Below are 18,895 nucleotides of genomic sequence, written 5' to 3'. Positions count from 1 at the left end.
CCTGCCATCCGCCTCCTCCCTCCACCTCTCTCCCCACCTTCGCCCCCCCGCCCGGCTCTCCCCCCGCCTCCCGACGCCGGCCCTTTCTCCGCCCCCCGCTCGCCCGCCTCCCTTTGTTTCCGCTCTCCCGCGGCCGGCAGCCCAACCGAGCGCCCGGCGCCGCGATGCCCCCGGCCTGAAGGCGCAGCGCCCGAGCCATGGCTGCGGCGGCGGCAGCGGCGGCAGGTACCGGCGGGGAAGGAGGATGACGCGGGGAGGCGAGGACCCGCTCCCCTCTCCGTGCCGCGGAGGAGCCTGCGCCCACCCCGGCCCCGGGCAGCAGCGATTGCTGCCGCCTCGCCGGCGGCCGTCTCCTGGCAGAGAGAGAGAGTGTTCCTGAGCACGTACAGACGGCGGGCGGAGAGGAGGCGGGAGGGCCAGGGATGCTGCGGGGGCTGCGCGCCTCCGGGGCCTTCGGCGGCTTCGTGCGCTGGGGCTGGGGCTGGGGCTGGGGGGGGGGGGGGTCATGGCATCCAGTTGCCGGCCTTGCGAAAGGGTTTCTGGGCATGGGCAGATGCCAGCAGCAGGAAAAGCTGCCCACCAGCCCCCTCCCCATCCTTAAGAAAGGGGGAGAAAGATTAGGAATGGCTCTGGATGCTGTTTTCCAAACCTGTCCTCTGTTTTTTTGGGGGGGGAAGAGAAATGGTGTCTCTTTAAAAAGGCCCCCTCCCTGTTCTTTTGGGACCTTCCAGAGGGGTTTGTGTCTCCTGTTATTCTCTAGCTCTTAATTTTTCTCCAAATCATGCCATTTCTCCAGGGTTTCTCAGCCTTGGCACGTTTAAGACCTGTGGACTTCAACTCCCAGAATTCCCCAGCCAGCCTTGCTGGCTGGGGAATTCTGGGAGTTGAAGTCCACAGGTCTTAAACTGCCAAGGCTGAGAAACACTGCTCCACACCCTTCAATAATGAACATTTAAAGGGGCCCTCCACAACCTTTGCCCTTAACAGAAAAGGAAGGGGGGGAACCTCCCCAGGCCTGACAATCTGTCTTCAAGCGCTGGGCCACCTTCAGAGATTCTAAACAATCGGCCCTGGGTTCCTAAATGGACTGTTCCGTCCATGAGGACTAGAACCTCGAGGTTTTCAGAAAGGAGTTCAAGCCAAGCGGCTGCCCTTGGCACCCGAGATTTCATTTCACAGTTTGGATCGACGAGCCTTTCCCATTTCCTGACGGTCAACGGAAAGCAGGGCGATGCGGCGAAGATGCTCCGAGATCTTCCCCTTTGATTCCGTCTCGTGTTTGCTTCCTTAGTGATGGACGCGGAATCCCTCGCTGGGGATGAGTGTCTGGAAGAAGACGAGGAGGAGCTGGAGACCAGCCTGGAGGACCCTGAGCAGGACAGCGTGGGGAAATCCATCCCGGGGGGGCGCGGCTGTTGCATCCTGACCCGCCGGGGAATCACGCTACGGGTTCTTCTGAAGGATGGGCTGATTGAGCCCGGAGAAGGAGTCCTCTCGATTTACTATTTGGTAAGAAACCCTCTCTTCCCCCCGATTCTCAGGGAGTCCTGGTCAAAAAAGTCAAGATGGTGGTCACGACAGTGCCATCAAACCAGTACAGTATTATTTCCTGATTTTTTAAAATGTGTCTCCTGTGTATACCTCGTTTTGCACAATTGTTGTCTTTCACTCCGTGGCTAAATAGAGGAGGAGGGGGCATTCATCACAACCCTCATTGAACCCCACAGGCTTGGTTCACATGGAACGCTTGCTCACCAAAACCTAACCTGGCTGAAGAATAACCAAGCTCGGAATATGCATTGATTGATAGCTCTAATTTTTATTCCGTCACAACCTATCCGACCCTCGGCGTGCCATCGCATGAATGCAGCAGCTAGGCTGATTTAGCTAAGTCCATGGTGTGAAAATAGCCACTTGCCCTGGGGGGAGTCTCTCTCCAGGAAGGGCAGGTAAAGCTTGGCAAGACCCTGACGAGATTCAGATATACCCTAAGCCAGCGTTTCTCAACCTCAGCAACCTGAAGATGTGTGGACTTCAACTCCCAGAATTCCCTGGTTGGAATTCAACTCCCAGAATTCCCTAGCTGGGAATTCAGTTGAAGTCTACGTGTCTTAAAGGGGCCGAGGTTGAAAAACACAGCTCTACGTCTCTATATCATGTCTGCTAATATTCTGCCCCTCATAGGTAAATTTCCAGGAAGAACAGACAATTTCTATGGGAACCATCTTCTAGAACAGGGTTCTTCAACCTTGACCACTTGGAGATGTGTGGACTTCATCTCCCAGAATTCCCCAGCCAGCCATGCTGGCTGGGGAATTCTGGGAGTTGAAGTCCACACATCTTCAAGTGGCCAAGGTTGAGGAACCCTGTTCTAGAAGATTCAGAACTCTTTATCACCTGTGCCGTAGCCAAATTCTGTGACGCCGCAATGAAAATAAGGCATAACTGGTTACAGAAATAATCCCTTCTGTTTTATCCATCCCTTTAGGCTTAATACATACTAGCTATCTTGTTGATGATATATATATTTTATTTCATAGTCATATTTTAGAGTTACACCTGCGCAGTCAATTAATGCACCATTATAGCCCCGGAGTCACATTTTTATGTGTTATTTTAGCTTTGTTACGCTGGCGTTTGATCTCATCTATTTGATTTTACTTTGGTATTGTTCTTTATCGTTATTTGCTTTGGTATTGTTCTTTATTTCGATTACTTTTTATTTCTTGTTCTTTATTTAAATTTTGGCTGGACATTGACCGAATAAACTATTATTGATATACATCAGGAGGAAAGGTTTAAAATGTCACCGTGCACCCTCTTAAACTTCAGTTCTATCTTAGTCCACTACGGTTTGCTTGAGGCTGACGTACTGAGCAAACTAACATTGCACGGGTGGTGCTCACCACGAAGCCCCACTCAAGGAACTTCACGTGGGTTTAGCGTGACGTGTGAACCCAGCTTCTCATTCTCCCGTGTGCTCACACACGGGGCTGAGTATGGTCCCAATCCTCTTGCCCATCCCAGGGAAAGAAATTTTGGGGCGACCTGCTGACCGACGGGAAGATCGCTTGGCAACAGACCGGGCAGATCTTCAACTCCCCCAGCGCCTGGGCTACGTATTGTAAGAAGCTGGTCAACCCCGCCAAGAAGTCCGGCTGCGGCTGGGCCTCGGTCAAGTACAAGGGGCAGAAGCTGGACCAATATAAGGCGGTCTGGCTGAAGAAGCATCAACCCAACGCTCCCCCTGCGGAGGAGGTAAAACCTCATTCTTTGCTTCGGGCCTCCTTCTAGATTTTTTTAACTTACTAGTCTAAAGGTGGCTAACTTTTTTGGGTCATGGCACCCTTAGCTGTTCCCAAACTCCGCATCACCGTGCTGCAGCGAACTCACTAACACAGTGTTTCTCAACCTTGGCAACTTTAAGCTGTGTGGACTTCAACTCCCAGAATTCCCCAGCCAGCAGGGCTGGCTGGGGAATTCTGGGAGTTGAAGTCCACACAGCTTAAAGTTGCCAAGGTTGAGAAACACTGCAGACAGGTCCATTTATTACGTAGTAAAATATGCCTTGGTGTCCTTATGAATTCACTGTGGCACAGTTTGGAAACTGAGGTCCTAGTCTAATCTACAGCCCCAGGGTTTCCTGGTGGCCCCCCACCCAAGTCCTGCTAACCAGATGCAATCGTGCTTCACTTTCTCAAGTTCAGTTCACACTCACCAGGTGCTTCCACCTTCTGGGACCCCAGCAGAGTAGAACAAGGTTCCTCTCCTGGTGATGTGATCCACACATCCATATATTTTCCCAGGAGCAAAAATGGTGGGTTCTTGCCTTGTCCCGAAATTTGGGAGGTGGGGTGGGCTTTCCAATGTATGCTACCCTTCTGTGTGGTCTCCCATCCAAATAATAATTACTTCTGCCCTTGATTAGCCTTTGGAAGTCGGGCAAGGCCAACAAGGTGCTGCCCCCAGCTGGGCACCTATGGGATTGCATGCATGCGGTGAAGTGGCTGAACTGACTGGTGAAGCGACCGAGTCCCACGGGGAGAGCTCTGCTTAGCTGTTGCTCCCTCTTTCCTTCCTCCCAACTCAGAGTTTGATGAGTGAAGGGGAGGAAGATGAACTGGGCGAGGAGGAGGAAGATGACGCCAAAGGGATGAAAGCATCAGCCTTGTCTGACTCCGTGCTGACCAAGAAGCTGGACGAGAAAAGCAGGAAGCCGCCGGCTAAAAGTCTCGCAGATTTGCACAGCGCGGGTAAGTGTGCGTCGCCCGCCGGAAAGGCTGTCTGTACTGTAGGGTGCACAGCTTGGGCTGGCTGAATTTCTCCCTTTTGTACTGGTCGGTGCAGTGATGTCCACCGGTCAAAGAAGTCAAGATGGTGGCCGTGATGGTGTGATGACCATCATGGCCACCCTCCTGACTTTTTTACCATATCCTGCAGACACCTGTGGGTAAGTGCATAACAGCAGGGCCATCTGGCCCTCTTCTAGCTTCCCAAAGTGACAGTGTGCGGCCAGGAATGACCTTAACTGAGATATACTCCCGTGTTTTGATATCCCAATTATTTCGAGATTTTTTTCCCCTAGAATCATAGGGTGGGAAGGGATCTTGAAGGTCAGCTAGTCCAACCCCCTGCCTGGTGCAACCCAGGGCTGCCCAATCTTTTCTTGAAAACCTTCAGGGATAGAGCCTCCCACAACTTCACCGCTTAAACAAAACAAATTTGAATTTCTGCCTGCGGTTGGCCTTCCCACACCTGTTCATCCTTTCTTGTGCTTGTGGATGCTAAACAGAGGGGAATTATTTGGTCTGTGCACAAAGCCTTTGTACAGGGACCCTGAATAGCATTCCTGCAAGTGAAGCCCCCTTTCTGGGAGCTTTGAAGCAGCCGCATCCTTCGGAAGGATTGGCATGAATGTCTGGAAGTTTATGTGTGGGTGCGTGTACAGAAAATAGTTCTGCAAAGCGGAGTGGTTGTGTGCGTGCATGCGGGCAGAAGCACCGTGCAAAGCAAAGCAGCTGCATCAAGCATTGCAGAGGACATGGCTGCTTTAATGCCCAAGAGGGGTATCTTGCATGAGTCAGCATGAATGGCGAGGCACCCCTTCAAAGGCCTTGCCCATACTGACGATTGGGTATTAGAGCTGTCCATCAAAGCAGGCCAGTTGGGGCACCTCCTCCCACTTTTTTACGCCAGAGGGAGGGGGGAAACTGAGGGAGGGGGATTTGGGAGGTTGGGCGGAAAGGCAGGTTGGAGGGAAGTTCCGAATCCTAGAAAAAACTCCATTTCTTAGAATGGGGGAAGATGAATATATGTATTTAGCCCCTGGGGAGGCAAGAATGGGTATGGAATTGGGTGATTTGATTTGATTTGATTTGATTTGATTTGATTTGATTTGATTTGATTTGATTTGATTTGATTGATTGATTGATTGTATTTATGCAGCCGCCCATCTCACACAAAGTGACTCCCTTTACCACCCATTTTATGATCTTTCCTAAAAGTTATTTCAATCCCTCGTTTAAACGTGGACAAAGCGGTTGCCTTGTTCTACATCTTCCACCAAGTTCGGTCACCTCCACTCTCTAGAAAGAAAAGAGGAATTTCCAAATGAGGAAAAGCTTTGGTGGTAGCAGCCAAACCAGTAGATCCTTTCTATCCGTGTTTCTCAACCTCAGCAACTTGAAGAGGGGTGGACTTCAACTCCCAGAATTCCCCAGCCAGCACAGCTGGCTGGGGAATTCTGGGAATTGAAGTCCACCCCTCTTTAAGTTGCTGAGCTTGAGAAACACTGCTTTAGAGAGACTTTTTAATCACCTTTTAATGCTGAAGGCAGAAAAAACATGTTTACTTTCCAGCTGTGACTGGCAGATTTTGGGGGGTTTTTTGTTCCCCCAGATAACAGCAAGAGGCCGGATTGCCGCAACCGGGTCCCTGTCCGCTATTGCAATCTGGGGAGCCGGGATTCCGTCAGGTACGTTCATCTGGTGAATTTCGGGTCCTGTTTAAGGGTGGCTGGAAAAAACAGTAGCAACAACGGAGGACTCGGAGGCTGGATTCGTGGGGGGAAAGGAGAACGATGGAGGTGGCGTAAAAAAATTATTGATTGATTGATTGATTGATTGATTATTAAATTATATGCCACCCATCACCCCCATGCTTATTCTGCATGGGCTAGTCCCTCCCTCTTAGCCCAAGAGCCAATCAGATGTGGCAGGGAAGGGGCTAGACTAGGAGTGGGGAGACCCAGGTTCTAGTCCCCCCTCAGCCACAGAAGCTCATTGGCTGACTTTGGGAAAGTCCCTCCCTCTCAGCCCAAGAGCCAATCAGGAGTAGCAGACAAGGGCTGGAACAGGAGTGGGGAAACCCGGGTTCTAGTCCCCCCTCAGCCACAGAAGCTCATTGGCTGACTTTGGACTAGTCCCTCCCTCTCAGCCCAAGAGCCAATCAGGTGTGGCGGGGAAGGGGCTGGACTAGGAGTGGGGAGACCCGGGTTCTAGTCCATCTTCAGCCATGGAAGCTCATTGGCTGACTTTGGGCTAGTCCCTCCCTCCCAACCCAAGAGCCAATCCAGGGTAGCGGGGAAGGGGCTGGACCAGGAGTGGGGAGACCTGGATTTAATCCCCCCTGGGGGACTTTGGATCCCTTCCTCTCAGCCCAAACTGCCTCACAGGGCTCTTGGTTGGGAAGACTAATTGGAGGAGAGGCTGCTAGATAACCCCCCTGAGCTCATGTATACATCTAAGAAAGGAAGACCTCTTCCAACTCTGGAGTTCTAGGATTTGAGTACATTCAGCCTGGAGACAATATAATTAAAAGACCCTGTGATAGTCAAATATCCGAAGGCCCACTTTCTCTAGAAAGCTGATGGAGAAATCCAGAACACTTCAATTGATGGACTCTGATTACTAGAACGATACCTTCCAGGGTGGGGGGAGGCTGTTCCATGATACTTCCTAGGGCCCACCAGGTGATGCGTCTTCACCCAGGGCACCAGACCCTGCCCGCTCGGGTCAACCTGGTGGGATGGGCAGAGACCATCAGGGAGAGGTGGCCCCATGATAACGTGGCTCCATGCTGGGAGCAGCCTTAAAGGTGACAACCAGCACCTTGAATTGTCCTCAGAAGCCTCCTGAGACCCAGCACAGCCCACAGAGCAGAGGTGTTACGTGGGTCTGCCACGACACGCTCAATGCCGCCCCTGCTGCTGTGCTCTGTATTCCCCAAAGGAGGATCCTAGTCCTCAGGATCACAAGGTTTGGGGTGTTTCGCTTGCCTTTAGGAACCCACATACCTTGGTGGAGGTGACGTCTTTCGCAGCCCTCAACAAGTTTCAGCCTTTTAATGTGGCCATCTCCAGCAACGTTCTCCTGCTCGTGGTAGGTACCGCTGCTTGAGTTGGGAGGGCAACACCGGGGCTGGCTGAAGAATTCTGGGATTTCTGGGTTCAGCACGTTCAGAGGGCACCAGGTTGTGAAAGGCTGGCTTGGCGAATGTTTTTAATGCGTTTGATTTATTAGAAGTATTTGTATACTGCCTGGTGGTTTATGAAGAATCCATCCGATGGACAAAAAAATCAAAGCAAAGGAATCCATTGAATGCAAATACAGGGGAATACTTACACCAGTGTTTCTCAACCTTGGCAGCTTTAAGATATGTGGACTTCAACTCCCAGAATTCCCCAGCCAGCTGTGCTGGCTGGGGAATTCTGGGAGTTGAAGTCCACATATCTTAAAGTTGCCAAGGTTGAGAAACATTGGCCTAATGCTTTGCTTTTCTTGTTTCTGATATTTATTAATTTTGTGTCATGGATGTTTTAGTAGTTGTTTGATATTTCTATGTGTATGTGTAGAATGTAATTAAGGGAGGTATTTATTTTTATATACATGTATTATTATAATTAAGGGGGGGATTTAAGGGTGAGTATTTATTTATTTTGTACTTAAACTTTTAACAGATGTTCAAGAAAGTTACACCAGAATAAGCCATTCAGCCTCAGATTTTTCATCCTCTTGGACTCTCCTTCTCCTTTTTAGTAATGTTTTTAATTAATGTTTTATGTATTTATATATATTTATGTTTTTAATGTTCGTTGTGAATCGCCCAGAGTTCCCCCATTGGGAGGAGATGGGCGGTTGAAAAATGTAATAAATAAAATAAAATAAAATAAAACAAACAAATAAATAAATAAATAAGGACACTAAAAAAGCAAAGAAATGTTAAGGGTTGATGTGATGAGACGCTGCTTTGCAGACTTCCAAGAATCGCTGAGATGCGGCATCTTTACATTTAGGAGGGAGCTGTGGTTTACTTGTGGTTCCTTCCACCTACGGTGGGGCTGACCCTAAGCTGCCTGCTTAAATTTGGAGCTGGTCTCTGGACACCGCTAGTCCTATTTTGACAACGATCAGGTGTCAAGAAAGGCAACCCTCCTTGGGATTAAACGCTGGCTCCTGAGCTTTTGTCACACTCACAGACTTCCTTTGTCACCTTCTCTCTTAGGATTTCCACAGTCACTTAACCAAAAGTGAAGTGATTGGTTATTTGGGAGGCCAGTGGAACATCAACAGCCAACGTAAGTCCCGTTGGGTTATCTCGAGGTGAGCGAAAAGGTTGGATGCTTGGGAATTTGGTGGAATGGTCTTTTCCCTCCTCCATAATTCGCCCCTCTGCTTGGGAGCCAAAGAAACGACCTTTTTTTCCTCGTTTTTTTTCACCCAAATCTTGAAGAGAGATGTAAGCCTGGAGGTCTTCAAACAGAGGCTGGTCATCCACCAGTGAAGCTGTAGTGGATGCTGCACTGAAGAACGGGTTGGACTAGATGGCCCTTAAGACTTCTTCCAACTCCATGATTTTATGATTCTGTGATTTATATTTGAAGCCCCTAAGGTGGTTTGGTTTGATTTTCCCTGCTTTAAGCTATCACAAGGAGTAAACTTAGAGCAAATCCTGGTCTTGTCCATTTTAAGATCCTAGCCCACTTGAATTCAAGAGCTAGAGGAAGAAGGGTGATGTGGGCAAGGGCTTTGATGTGAACATTTGAGTGTGTGCAGTTGGCCTGTTCTTCTGCCCTGTTGATGCAGGGCTCATTTAAAATTGAAAATGATTTTTGCCGATTTGGGCTCTTTTGAATTAGAGTGTGTCTTTGCGCAACCGTTCTACCCAGGTTGTTCTGTTTTGATTTCTTTAGCATTGACTCTGACCTCTTTTGATAATTTTGTAGAACTGCTATTGTTTGTAGGCCTGTTAAAATGAATACTAGTGGGTTTTGATTTGCTGTTAAATACTAGACATCCTTCGTATTTTCCAGATAGTGAGGAAGTGGCAGCAACATTACTGTCCCCCCCCCCCGCCAACCCTGCCTGAGCTGCGCCTGATTGATGGGCTGCAAAATTAACAAAAAAAACAAATAAAACCAAACCTGATACTTGAACTTGCTAAGTAATCCATGCTGACTGCTATCTGCCACACAACTTTAGAAAAATTGGTCAAGGAGATGATATTTTAAAAAATAATTTAGAAATCCATTTAAAAACAATGGAAATGCATTTGCAGACCGAGATGAGAATTAAAACATTAACTGAGATTGGTTCCTTTGTGCCTTTCCTCTGTTGGGCTGAATCTCAGGGTTTATTCAAAGAACCAGAAAGACTTCTCTATGGAAGTAACAAATTAAACAACTTTATTTTTCAGCGAAAGAGGCTAGAAATGTTTGCACTGTTTCCTATGGAGATTTTTAAAACTGTTTTGAAAACTCATGCCTTTGGTCAATTTTATGCAACTTGGATGGCACGTTTTAGTCAGAATGGTCTGCTGTGCCAACTAACCTTGCAGCCCTAAGGGAAAAATAAGGAAGTTGCTTTTAATTCCTATTGTTTCCTTTGGCCAGACAGAATACTTCAAACAGGAATGATTTGTTCAACACTCAAAGCAAAATATGTGTTCGTTTTGTGCAAACCCTTGGCTACAAACCCAGTTCTTTTGTAGATCCCTTTTAAGCCCATAAGATGCTTTCATGAAAACATATTTTGGCTGGGTTCACACACTGTACTAAGCTAACGTATAGTTTGTTCGGTTTTGGTGTAGGATGTTGTGTGAACTCAAACATCGCCGTTTGCCTTGTTGAACCAAACCAAGTTAAGTCAAGCCAGAGTTTGAGCGACGCACACAGACACGAAATAATCCAATGAGTTGTATGAACCCAGCCCTGGTAACACCTTCAGAAATATCTCTAAAATACGCAGGGTTTTATTTGTTTGTTATATTTATATCCCATCTTTTCTCCACTAGTCCAAGATGGCATCTGTAGTGTTCTGTCCTTCTGTTTTTCCTACCACCCCACCACCACAATCCTACAGGTTTGGTTGGTGTGAGTACCCCAAGGAGCTCCCGTGGCGGAGTGGGGGGGGGCTAGAAGTCAGGGTTCCCCACTCCTAGACCAGCATCTTCACCCTTGGACCCCCCTGGCCTTGGGGCTGGCCCAGAGTCCCCCAGGGTGCTTCCACGGTTGAGAGGGGGACCAAGATCTGAGTCCTCCCAGTGCCAGTTCAACATCCTTTCCATTATTCCACACTGGAGGAGCACCGACTTGCAGAAAGCAAATTTCTACATTCTGAATATTGCTCCCCCCCCCCAAGTTAAAGATAGATAAAGAAATATTACTAAAGGAGGGCAGAGGAGCCCTACAAAAACATATGGTCGCTCAAGTGATCGGAAGCAGATCCTGCACCCAGCCAGAAGCTGGACTGGGGAACCTTTGAGGTCATTCCAACACTTTGATTCTCTTTGGCACGGACATAGTCCAGATTCAGTTTTTGACATTTATAAGAAAAGAGTGGACTGTTCAGCCAGCCACAAAATACAGCTTTTTGGTTTAAAGGCATTTCTTGAATGAATGAATGAATTTTTGTTATGGCCTTTGGCCAATCAGTAAATACAATAAACCCCATGACCAGAGTATTGTCCTTAAAATAAATAAAATTAGCGTAATGCAGTCAGTGCAGTTACACCAGCAATGACTAGGCTCTTGTCTTAACAGCAGTATAAAAAAAACCATTTTATTTATATCTGGGTTCACATCTGCAATTGCAAATTACAAATTACATCTGCAACTGCAAATCACATAAATCGTTTCTAAATCATTTCTTCCTGGGAACCTCAAAAGTCATGGAGCTGTACGTTCCTTCCTGATATCCCAGCACAGAATACCGTATAGAGGAGCACATGTTGAGAACATGCTATGACAAGTTATGAGAAGCAGCTTAGACAGTGACATAGAATATCCATCATAATCCTACACATACCGTGTGAATGGCATGTGGGAAAGACCTTGGGAGACGGGGCGAAGAGACGCTGCCAAGGGAATGGTCAGATAAGAGGGAGCTTAGCCTGCAGCTGCATAGTGGGAAGGGCAAGAGGCTCAGAAGAGACCCTCCCTAATTTCTCTGGGTGTAAAAGAGACGGGGGGAGAATTGTACTTTCAGACTTGCAAGATTGATGTCGCCTCACGGGGTAAACCAGTTAGGAACCACAACCAGATGAGCTCATTCTACTTTATTGTAAAGCTACATTGACAGAATCTTGCAAGTACATTTCTCCCACCTTCCCCTTTACAGCCCAGGAAACTAGGGAGGGTCCCTTCTAAGCCTCTTGCCCCACCCATTATCCAGCCATGGGCTGTGCTGTTTCTTATCTGACCGTTCCCTTGGCAGCGTCTCTTTGCCCTGTCTCCCAAGGTCTTTCCCACGTACCATTACACCATCTTTTGACCCTGGTTGATGTATAATGTTGCAAATTAACAAAATGGGAGAAAATTCCTTGTTGAACCCACAACCGTAACCTCCTGGCTGGATTCTGTTCCAGTGCTGACAGTGCTGCGGGCGTTCCCTTGCCGGTCCCGACTTGGAGATGGAGAGTTGGCGGCTATTGTGGAGGAAGAGGTGAGGTGAAGGGTGGAAATGAGAGGAGATCACCTTGGCTCCTTGGAAAGATCACTTGGAAAGATCACTTCCACTTTTTAAGCGCTGCTGGAGCAGCCTCCAGTGATCATCCTCATAACGTGTAATTTGAAATAGCGTACTGTTTACAATAATCTATATTTTAATAATTTGTCTAAGTGGTTGCAAAGGGTTGACACCAACTTAATGCTGCAGAAATAGTCACTATTCACATTTGTATCCTTTCAAGAAATGAAAATGCTTTGCGTGGATTATAGGGTGAGTCTTTTGCTCCCAGAATTCCCTAGCCACTGTAGAGGATTCTGGGAGATGAAGTCCACACATCCGGAGTTAGGTGACGGCTGGAGTTATACTGAGTTGGTCAAGGGATTGCCCTACAAATTGTTGCTGGACTCTTCCCCAGCAGCTCCAGCTAACATGGCCAGGCTGCATGGATGATGGGTGGTGTAGTCCAGCACCTTACCCCATGATTTAAGGCATGTACGGGAAAATGCCTGGTCTCCAGTGGTGTACTTAATGAGTTTGGAGTGGCCTGTTGAAGGTCACAGAGGGGGTAATATTGCAAATTGGGTCGTGCCATTCATGCTGGACTTTTGCAGGGTCTCTTTTAATTAACCGTGGCTGTGTTCATACAACATGACTAATCTGGTCGGTTAAAACACGGTGGCTTCAGGGTGGAAACCTGATTAATTTTTTTGTGGCTTAACATCTAATTCAATCTCAGTGGTTCGGATACTTTACAGGTCAGTGTTTTGTGCAAAGCCAGAAAATGGGTTAATTTACTAACTGGGTTAAACCTATTGTGTGAATGCAGCCAAAGTTTAGGTTATCTGAAATGGGAAATGCCAGAAAATTGAAATTGGCAGCTGGGGGGAGCTTTGGAGGCAGAAAAAAGGAGGATCAAGGGCCATTTCAGGCCTGGGGCGTGGGGGCTTACCTCCGCTATAAAGCAGAGCAGGTATTATCTGTCCCCCATAAGAAGAAGCTTATTCGAGAGCACTGTTTGCCAACCAAGAGCCTTGGAATGAAATAATTTATGGAGACTGACTGAGCCCTAAAGACAAATGAAGGGAAATCCGTTGGCTACCGAGAACAATCTTGTCCTTTCCAGATCTGCCAAAACCTCTTCCTGCGGGGGCTGTCCCTGGTGGGTTGGTATCACAGCCACCCGTTTAGCCACCCTCTCCCCTCCCTGCAAGACATCGACATGCAAATGGATTACCAGCTGAAGCTGCAAGGAACCAGCAACAACTTCCAGCCTTGCTTGGCGCTCATTTGTGGTAGGTTGCCCAAGAGGGGGTCTCCTCGGACTTACTCGGTGCAGAATGAAGAGGGAGCTGTGTGCGTTTCCAAAATGCGGCATCGGAGTGAGTGCGCTCATCAACGCTCTTCTTTCTTGCCCTCCCAGGTCCTTACTACCATGGCAACCAAGGTGTAGAGTCCAAGATCTCCCCCTTCTGGGTGATGCCCCCTCCGGAGGTAGGTGTGATTACCCTTGCCACCGAGTTTGGGCTGCGCACGGAGGCTGGTTGGCGTGAACAGATGGCAGCCTGGAAGGATTTTAACTGGGTGGATCAGCAAGCTGATTCATCCTTTTCTACTTTAAAACCACTGTGTTAATGTTTAACTGACTCAGAAAGAGCTGAGAGGGGCTTTGGAATGGCAGAGGGCCTTGCAGATGGCTTCCAGATTGGAGGCTCTGCCCCCGTGCCCTTAAAACGAAGCATGAACCTGGCTTTGTAGGGGTCAGAATAAGGGCCTTATAACAAGTTGCCCTGTTAAGAGCCATGGAACAGCCTCAGATCTGGGCCCTAAAGCAATGCTGCTTGATTCTCAGATGATTAAAATGTTAGCATCCCTAACCAGGTCTGAGCATGCAATGGGGGATCAATGTTAGCTAAGTGCCTCCATAGGTGGATGCAACTTCGAATCACATAGAAGTTTCCAGCAGCCAGATAATGCTTTGCGCCAGTAAAACTTCCCTTATCGCTCAGGAGATACAGGTAGTTCTCGCTTAACGACTATAATAGGGACTGTAAAATTCATCGTTAAGTGGGGCTGTTGTTAAGCAAAACATCATGTGGCTGTACCCAGTTTTATGACATGTTTTGTTGCGGTTGTTAAGTGAATCTGGCTTCCCCCATTGACCTTGCTTGTCAGAAGCTGGCTGGGAAGGTTGCAAATGGCGATCACGTGATCGCCGGATGTTGTAACCATTGTAAATACATGCCGGTTGCCAAGCACCTGAATTTTGATCACACAACCGTGGGGATGCTGTGATGGTTGTAAGTGTGAGGAATGATCTTAAGTCACTTTTTTAGTGCTGACATAACTTTGAACAGTTGTTAAATGGTTGTTAAGCTGTACTGTCTCTTAACAGTTGATCTGCTTTGTGGAGTTGTGTGGTGGTGGGCAGCTCAACCATTCTCCCACTGGTGAGCAGGAAAAGATGCCCCTGCTTTAAGAGTTAATTTCAATGAAAGAGTGGCATCTTTTCTTCGGGATTGCACCCTAGCCTGAAAAAAGTTGGGTTGCTTTAACAAATCACAAGGAAGGGCTGTGCTTGTGCAGGGTTCAAGTCTCCTTCCAAGTCATTTTCAGAGCATGCACAAGCCCTAAAAGCCAGGGATGTTTTATCCAAAGAGACAAGGACTCAAAGCTCTTGCCTTTCTTTCTTTCCTCCCTGCTCCCCCCCTCCAGCAAAGACCTTATGATTATGGCATCCCCATGGAGGTCGAAGTCACCTACATCCAGGATGGATTTTTAACGAACGATGTTCTCCACGAAATGGTATCCTGGATTCTCTTACGGAAGGGTCATTTGGTTGCACCATGACCCAAGCGTGTCATAGTTCTGGTTTAAAAATGTGACTGGGTCCCTGAAATGAAATGTACAAAGGTGGTAATACCTCACAAGAGAACTGCTGGCCCAAGAGGATTCACAGCTGCTCCTTCCAGGATAGCAGGTTTAATTCTAGTTTCAGTGTTTTCAGACTTGGCAACTTTTAAGACGAATTCTGGGAGTTGAAGTCCACCCGTCTTCAAGCTGCCAGGTTGTATCTTCCAATGTGAGCCAGTCTGGTGTAGTGGTGAAGGTCCCAGGCTAGAAACCGGGAGACTGTGAGTTCTAGTCCCCCCTTAGGCACGAAGCCAGCTGGGTGACCTTGGGCCTGTCCCTCTCTTTCAACCCTGGGAAGAAGGTGGCCAGAGCAAACCGCTTCCAAAAATCTTGCCAAGAAAACTGCAGGGACTTGTCCAGGCAGTCGCCAGGAGTCAAGAATGACTTGAAGGTGTATCTCCCAATATAGGCCCCATAACAAGAGCAGGCCATGCGAAGGGTCCTTGGCGTCCACTGACCATTTTCTAACCTGCTTCTAGATGCTGCTGGTGGAGTTTTACAAAGGGGCACCTGACATGGTGAAGTTCCAGGACCCATGGAGTCAGGAGCAGACCTACCTAGATAAACTCAAGGTAAGACCAATATGGATAAGTGGAGAAACAGCCTCTTGAAGGCCACTGAAACCTTACCCAAGCCAATTTCAGCTCTTCTGGACCAGTGGATGCAACTGGGTCACCCTGAATTCGCCACCACGTCCCGTGACCCCCCCCCCCGTCTCATAGGCAATAGCCCTGTGGCATATAAATGGCACCAGAGACAACCAATAGATGCCAAGTTGGTTGTTTCTGATGCCATGTCTGCTCTTCCTTCTAGGCTGACCTTGAAAGAGAGGGGGGATTCTTTCCTGCAGGGGCTCCATTGCCCGGCAGCAGAGGCTGGGTGAATGATTGACAGCTGTCTGTCAAGTCAGACAGTGCTGTCAGGGAAGAAGCAGCTGAGCCAGCAGGAAGAGATGCTGGATCATATTTCTGCCAAATAAATTCGCTTTGGATTGCAATTAGCCACGTCCCGTTCTGCTCTGGGTAGGTTGGTTTTTCAACTGTGCTTTAGTTTCCCTCGTTACAGAATGTCCAGTTGCAAAATTCAGAATGGACTGTTTTATTTTAGACTCTTTCTCTGTTTAAGTAAAGACCCCAGAAATGATAGGGCTTGGGGGGGTAAGATGCATGTCTGAGCAGCTTCTGACTCCCTCTTCCTCACCCCGAATGCCGTAAGTGTTCCTGGACATTTTATGTTTCTAAGCTGGGACTCAGTTGAGCCCCTTGGTTAGAATCATAGAATTGGAAGTGACTTCGGGGGTCATCCAGTCCAACCCTACCTTAACTGCGCCTGATCTGCTAAGGCAAGTTGGGCAGATGACTGTCCAGCATGCCTTTAAAGGCCTCCGGTGAAGGGAAAGAAGAGCTAATCTTTCTACTAGTGGGTGACCCTCAAGAAATTCCTTGTAAGAGCTAATCTGGATCTTCTGCCTTGTAGTTTCAACTCACAGGTTCTGATCCTGCCCTCAGGGGTTACAAAGAACAGGCCCCTTCTGGTAACCCTTTAGATATCTGAAGACCGGTTTCGGTAGCATTCAGGCTACTAAGAAGGTGAGGGGTCTGCAAACCCAATCCTACGAGCAGCAGTGCGATAGATCTCCCCTTGCAGCACTTGTTTTACAGACCCTCGCCATCTTCCTGGCCATCCTGCCTCAGTTTCTCCTCTCAGACTGTGGCACCCAAGATCAGACTCAGTATTTCAAGTGGGGCCTGATGGAGAGGCAAATGGAGTGGAACTTTTACTGGCTGGATCTGGACTCTCTCTCCAAGATTGCATTCGCCTTTTTAGCAGCTGCATCACACTGCTGGCTCATGTTTAACTTGTGGCCAAGGAGGACACCCTGTCCCCTTTCACACGTGCAACTGCCAAGCCAGGTCTCCCGACTCCTTTATTTGTGCCTTCCATTTTCTTACCCAAATGCAGAATCAGACACTTGCCCCTGTTCACTTCCACCTTCTTGATATCAGTCAGTCCACTGCTCAAGCTTGTTGAGATCTTTTTGAATCTCTCTCTCCTCCCCTAAAGTATTAGCTACCCCTCCCAGCTCGATGTCATCTGGAAACTTGCTTAGCATCCCTTCAACCCTTTCGCTCAGGTCATTAATAAAGATTTTGAGCACCCAGGGCCCAGGATCAAGCCTGTAGTCCTCTATTCAGTACTTCCCTCCAAGATGACGGGAGATCATCTGACTATGGTCATTTGGCCATTTATTACAGGTAGTCCTCACTTAACGACCGTTCGTTTAACAATGGTCCTGAGTTACAATGGCCTTGGGAAAAGTGCTTTATGATCCCTGTAGTCACGTGATCATGATTTGTGACATTTTAACGGTGATTGTTAACCGAATCACTGTGATCGTTAAGCAAATTGCGTGATTGTTAAGCGAATTCTGGCAAAAACGTCCATTGGGGAAGCTGGATTCGCTTAATGACCATGTGATTCATTTAAAGACCATGTGATTGCTTAACGATCGTCATAAAAAATTGTAAAATCAACTCCAATTGACTTAACAGCCAAATTGCTTAGCGACCTAAATTCCGGTTCCTGTTGTGGTTGGATAGCAAGGACTACCTGTAATCCGTTTAGCAATTGTGTACTTTCTAGCCCATTTATTAATGAGAAGTAAAAGAAGAGTTTTTTAAAAAAAGAACCCTTAAATCAGTGTTGTCCAAACTTGGCCACTTTAAGATGAGTGGACTTCAACTCCCCATGGCTGGCTGGGGAATTCTGGGAGTTGAAGTCCACTCATCTTAAAGTGGCCAAGTTTGGACAACACTGCCTTAAATGAATGCCATGTTGTACCCTTTCCTGCAGGGCTCCTTAGCCTCCAGGACACCCAAGGACCAAGGCTTCGGACACGTACTGGAACAAGTGTACGCTGCCCTCCGACACAGCAGCTGACGAAGCAGCTCTTCTAAGGGGACCGGGACTCGTGTTGAGGACAGAAACAACTGGAATTGACCCAGGATGTGAATCCAGAGCTGCAAGCCCTCACGTGCGTTAGGGAGGGAACGGATGGGGCCAGAGTGGATCCTTTTAGCATTTTTGGAATCATTTGCATGACCTTTGGAGGAGTTCGTGGCCTAGCCACGGAAAAGCTTTGGGGAGTTTTGCAGGAAAAGTGAAAGTACCCCATGATGTGTTAGCGAGTAGATCAGTGCTCCCATTTTACAGATAGGCAGGTGAGAGCTTAAGTAGCTTAGTTTGAGGGCATCCAGAGAACCATGGCATGATTAAGACTCACGCTTTCCATAACTTAAGCAGAGACGTGGCACGCCTGCCAGCTTCATCTGGAACTATCACGTTATCAGGCAGGCCAGGAAAATGTATCTGTGACCCATTTTGAGCAAAAACTGAAAAGAGGGCTGGCTGGGGAAGGAGGGGAGAAGTTTGTAAAGATCTGATTAAAATGGGTCAGGGAAGAAAATAAAAACTATGTTTTAAATCCCACCCTTGGGGGGGGGAATCGGTGCCCAACTTTACCATCCTGCTTGACCGAAAGAGAAAATTCATATGGGGAGAAGCAAAGGATGCTGGGCTGGGGAAGGCCAACCTGTTTTTCCCTGAGACCCCTTTTTCCAAAGAGAGGGGCTGGGAGGGAAGCCCTTCTTAGACCCAGAGGGGCTGAAGGATGAGGTGGAGAATCTCGGCAGTGGCCAAGACTGCAAAATTATGAATTGTCAACCTGTGGAGGTGGTCTCAGCCCTAAAAGGGTCTTTGCCCACTGGGGAGTTATAAACAACTATAATTCCTAGAAGTACAAAACGTCAGTTGATAAGCTATTGGTGAATGCAATTGATGGGGGGGGGGGCTCTCTCTCCCAGAAGGTTTGCTGGGGCAGAGAGACAACGGAAGGGCTCTTCAACCCCCAAACGAGCCACAATACCACTTTCAACCATTTAATACTTTTTTATTTTCAAGGATACAAGGTTTTTTTTATCTTTAATTTCAAAACAAAAATAAATGCATAAACAAGAAAAGGTTTTGTTTTGTTTTTCCCC

The 18,895-nt window shown here is 47.9% G+C and overlaps 1 protein-coding gene across 1 annotated transcript; it reads left to right on the top strand.

Moving 5' to 3' along the window:
• The first annotated feature begins 117 nt into the window (after window positions 1–117).
• MPND (MPN domain containing) lies at window positions 118–18,861 on the top strand. The gene is made up of 13 exons (XM_088149326.1): window positions 118–225; window positions 1,292–1,509; window positions 3,028–3,258; window positions 4,091–4,253; window positions 5,899–5,974; window positions 7,283–7,379; window positions 8,503–8,575; window positions 11,863–11,939; window positions 13,069–13,237; window positions 13,366–13,436; window positions 14,658–14,747; window positions 15,335–15,427; window positions 17,709–18,861. Exons 1-13 carry the CDS (start codon window positions 198–200, stop codon window positions 17,793–17,795), a joined length of 1,473 nt encoding a protein of 490 aa, XP_088005452.1. The 5' UTR covers window positions 118–197; the 3' UTR covers window positions 17,796–18,861.
• Window positions 18,862–18,895: the final 34 nt, after the last annotated feature.

This window comes from Python bivittatus, unplaced genomic scaffold, assembly GCF_059951505.1.
Source record: "Python bivittatus isolate LINGU-HERP-01145 unplaced genomic scaffold, Pbiv_v1 ctg000580_np1212, whole genome shotgun sequence".
Taxonomy (NCBI): Eukaryota; Metazoa; Chordata; class Lepidosauria; order Squamata; family Pythonidae; genus Python; species Python bivittatus.
This window is presented reverse-complemented; position numbering and strand designations above follow the sequence as displayed.

Bases quoted from the DNA above. Each gene is read 5' to 3' on its own strand.
- MPND (XM_088149326.1), top strand. From the start codon at position 198: ATGGCTGCGGCGGCGGCAGCGGCGGCAG. The intron at 5,975-7,282 runs GTACGTTCATCT...GCTTGCCTTTAG, and splicing joins GGGAGCCGGGATTCCGTCAG to GAACCCACATACCTTGGTGG. The intron at 13,437-14,657 runs GTAGGTGTGATT...CCCCCCCTCCAG, and splicing joins GGGTGATGCCCCCTCCGGAG to CAAAGACCTTATGATTATGG.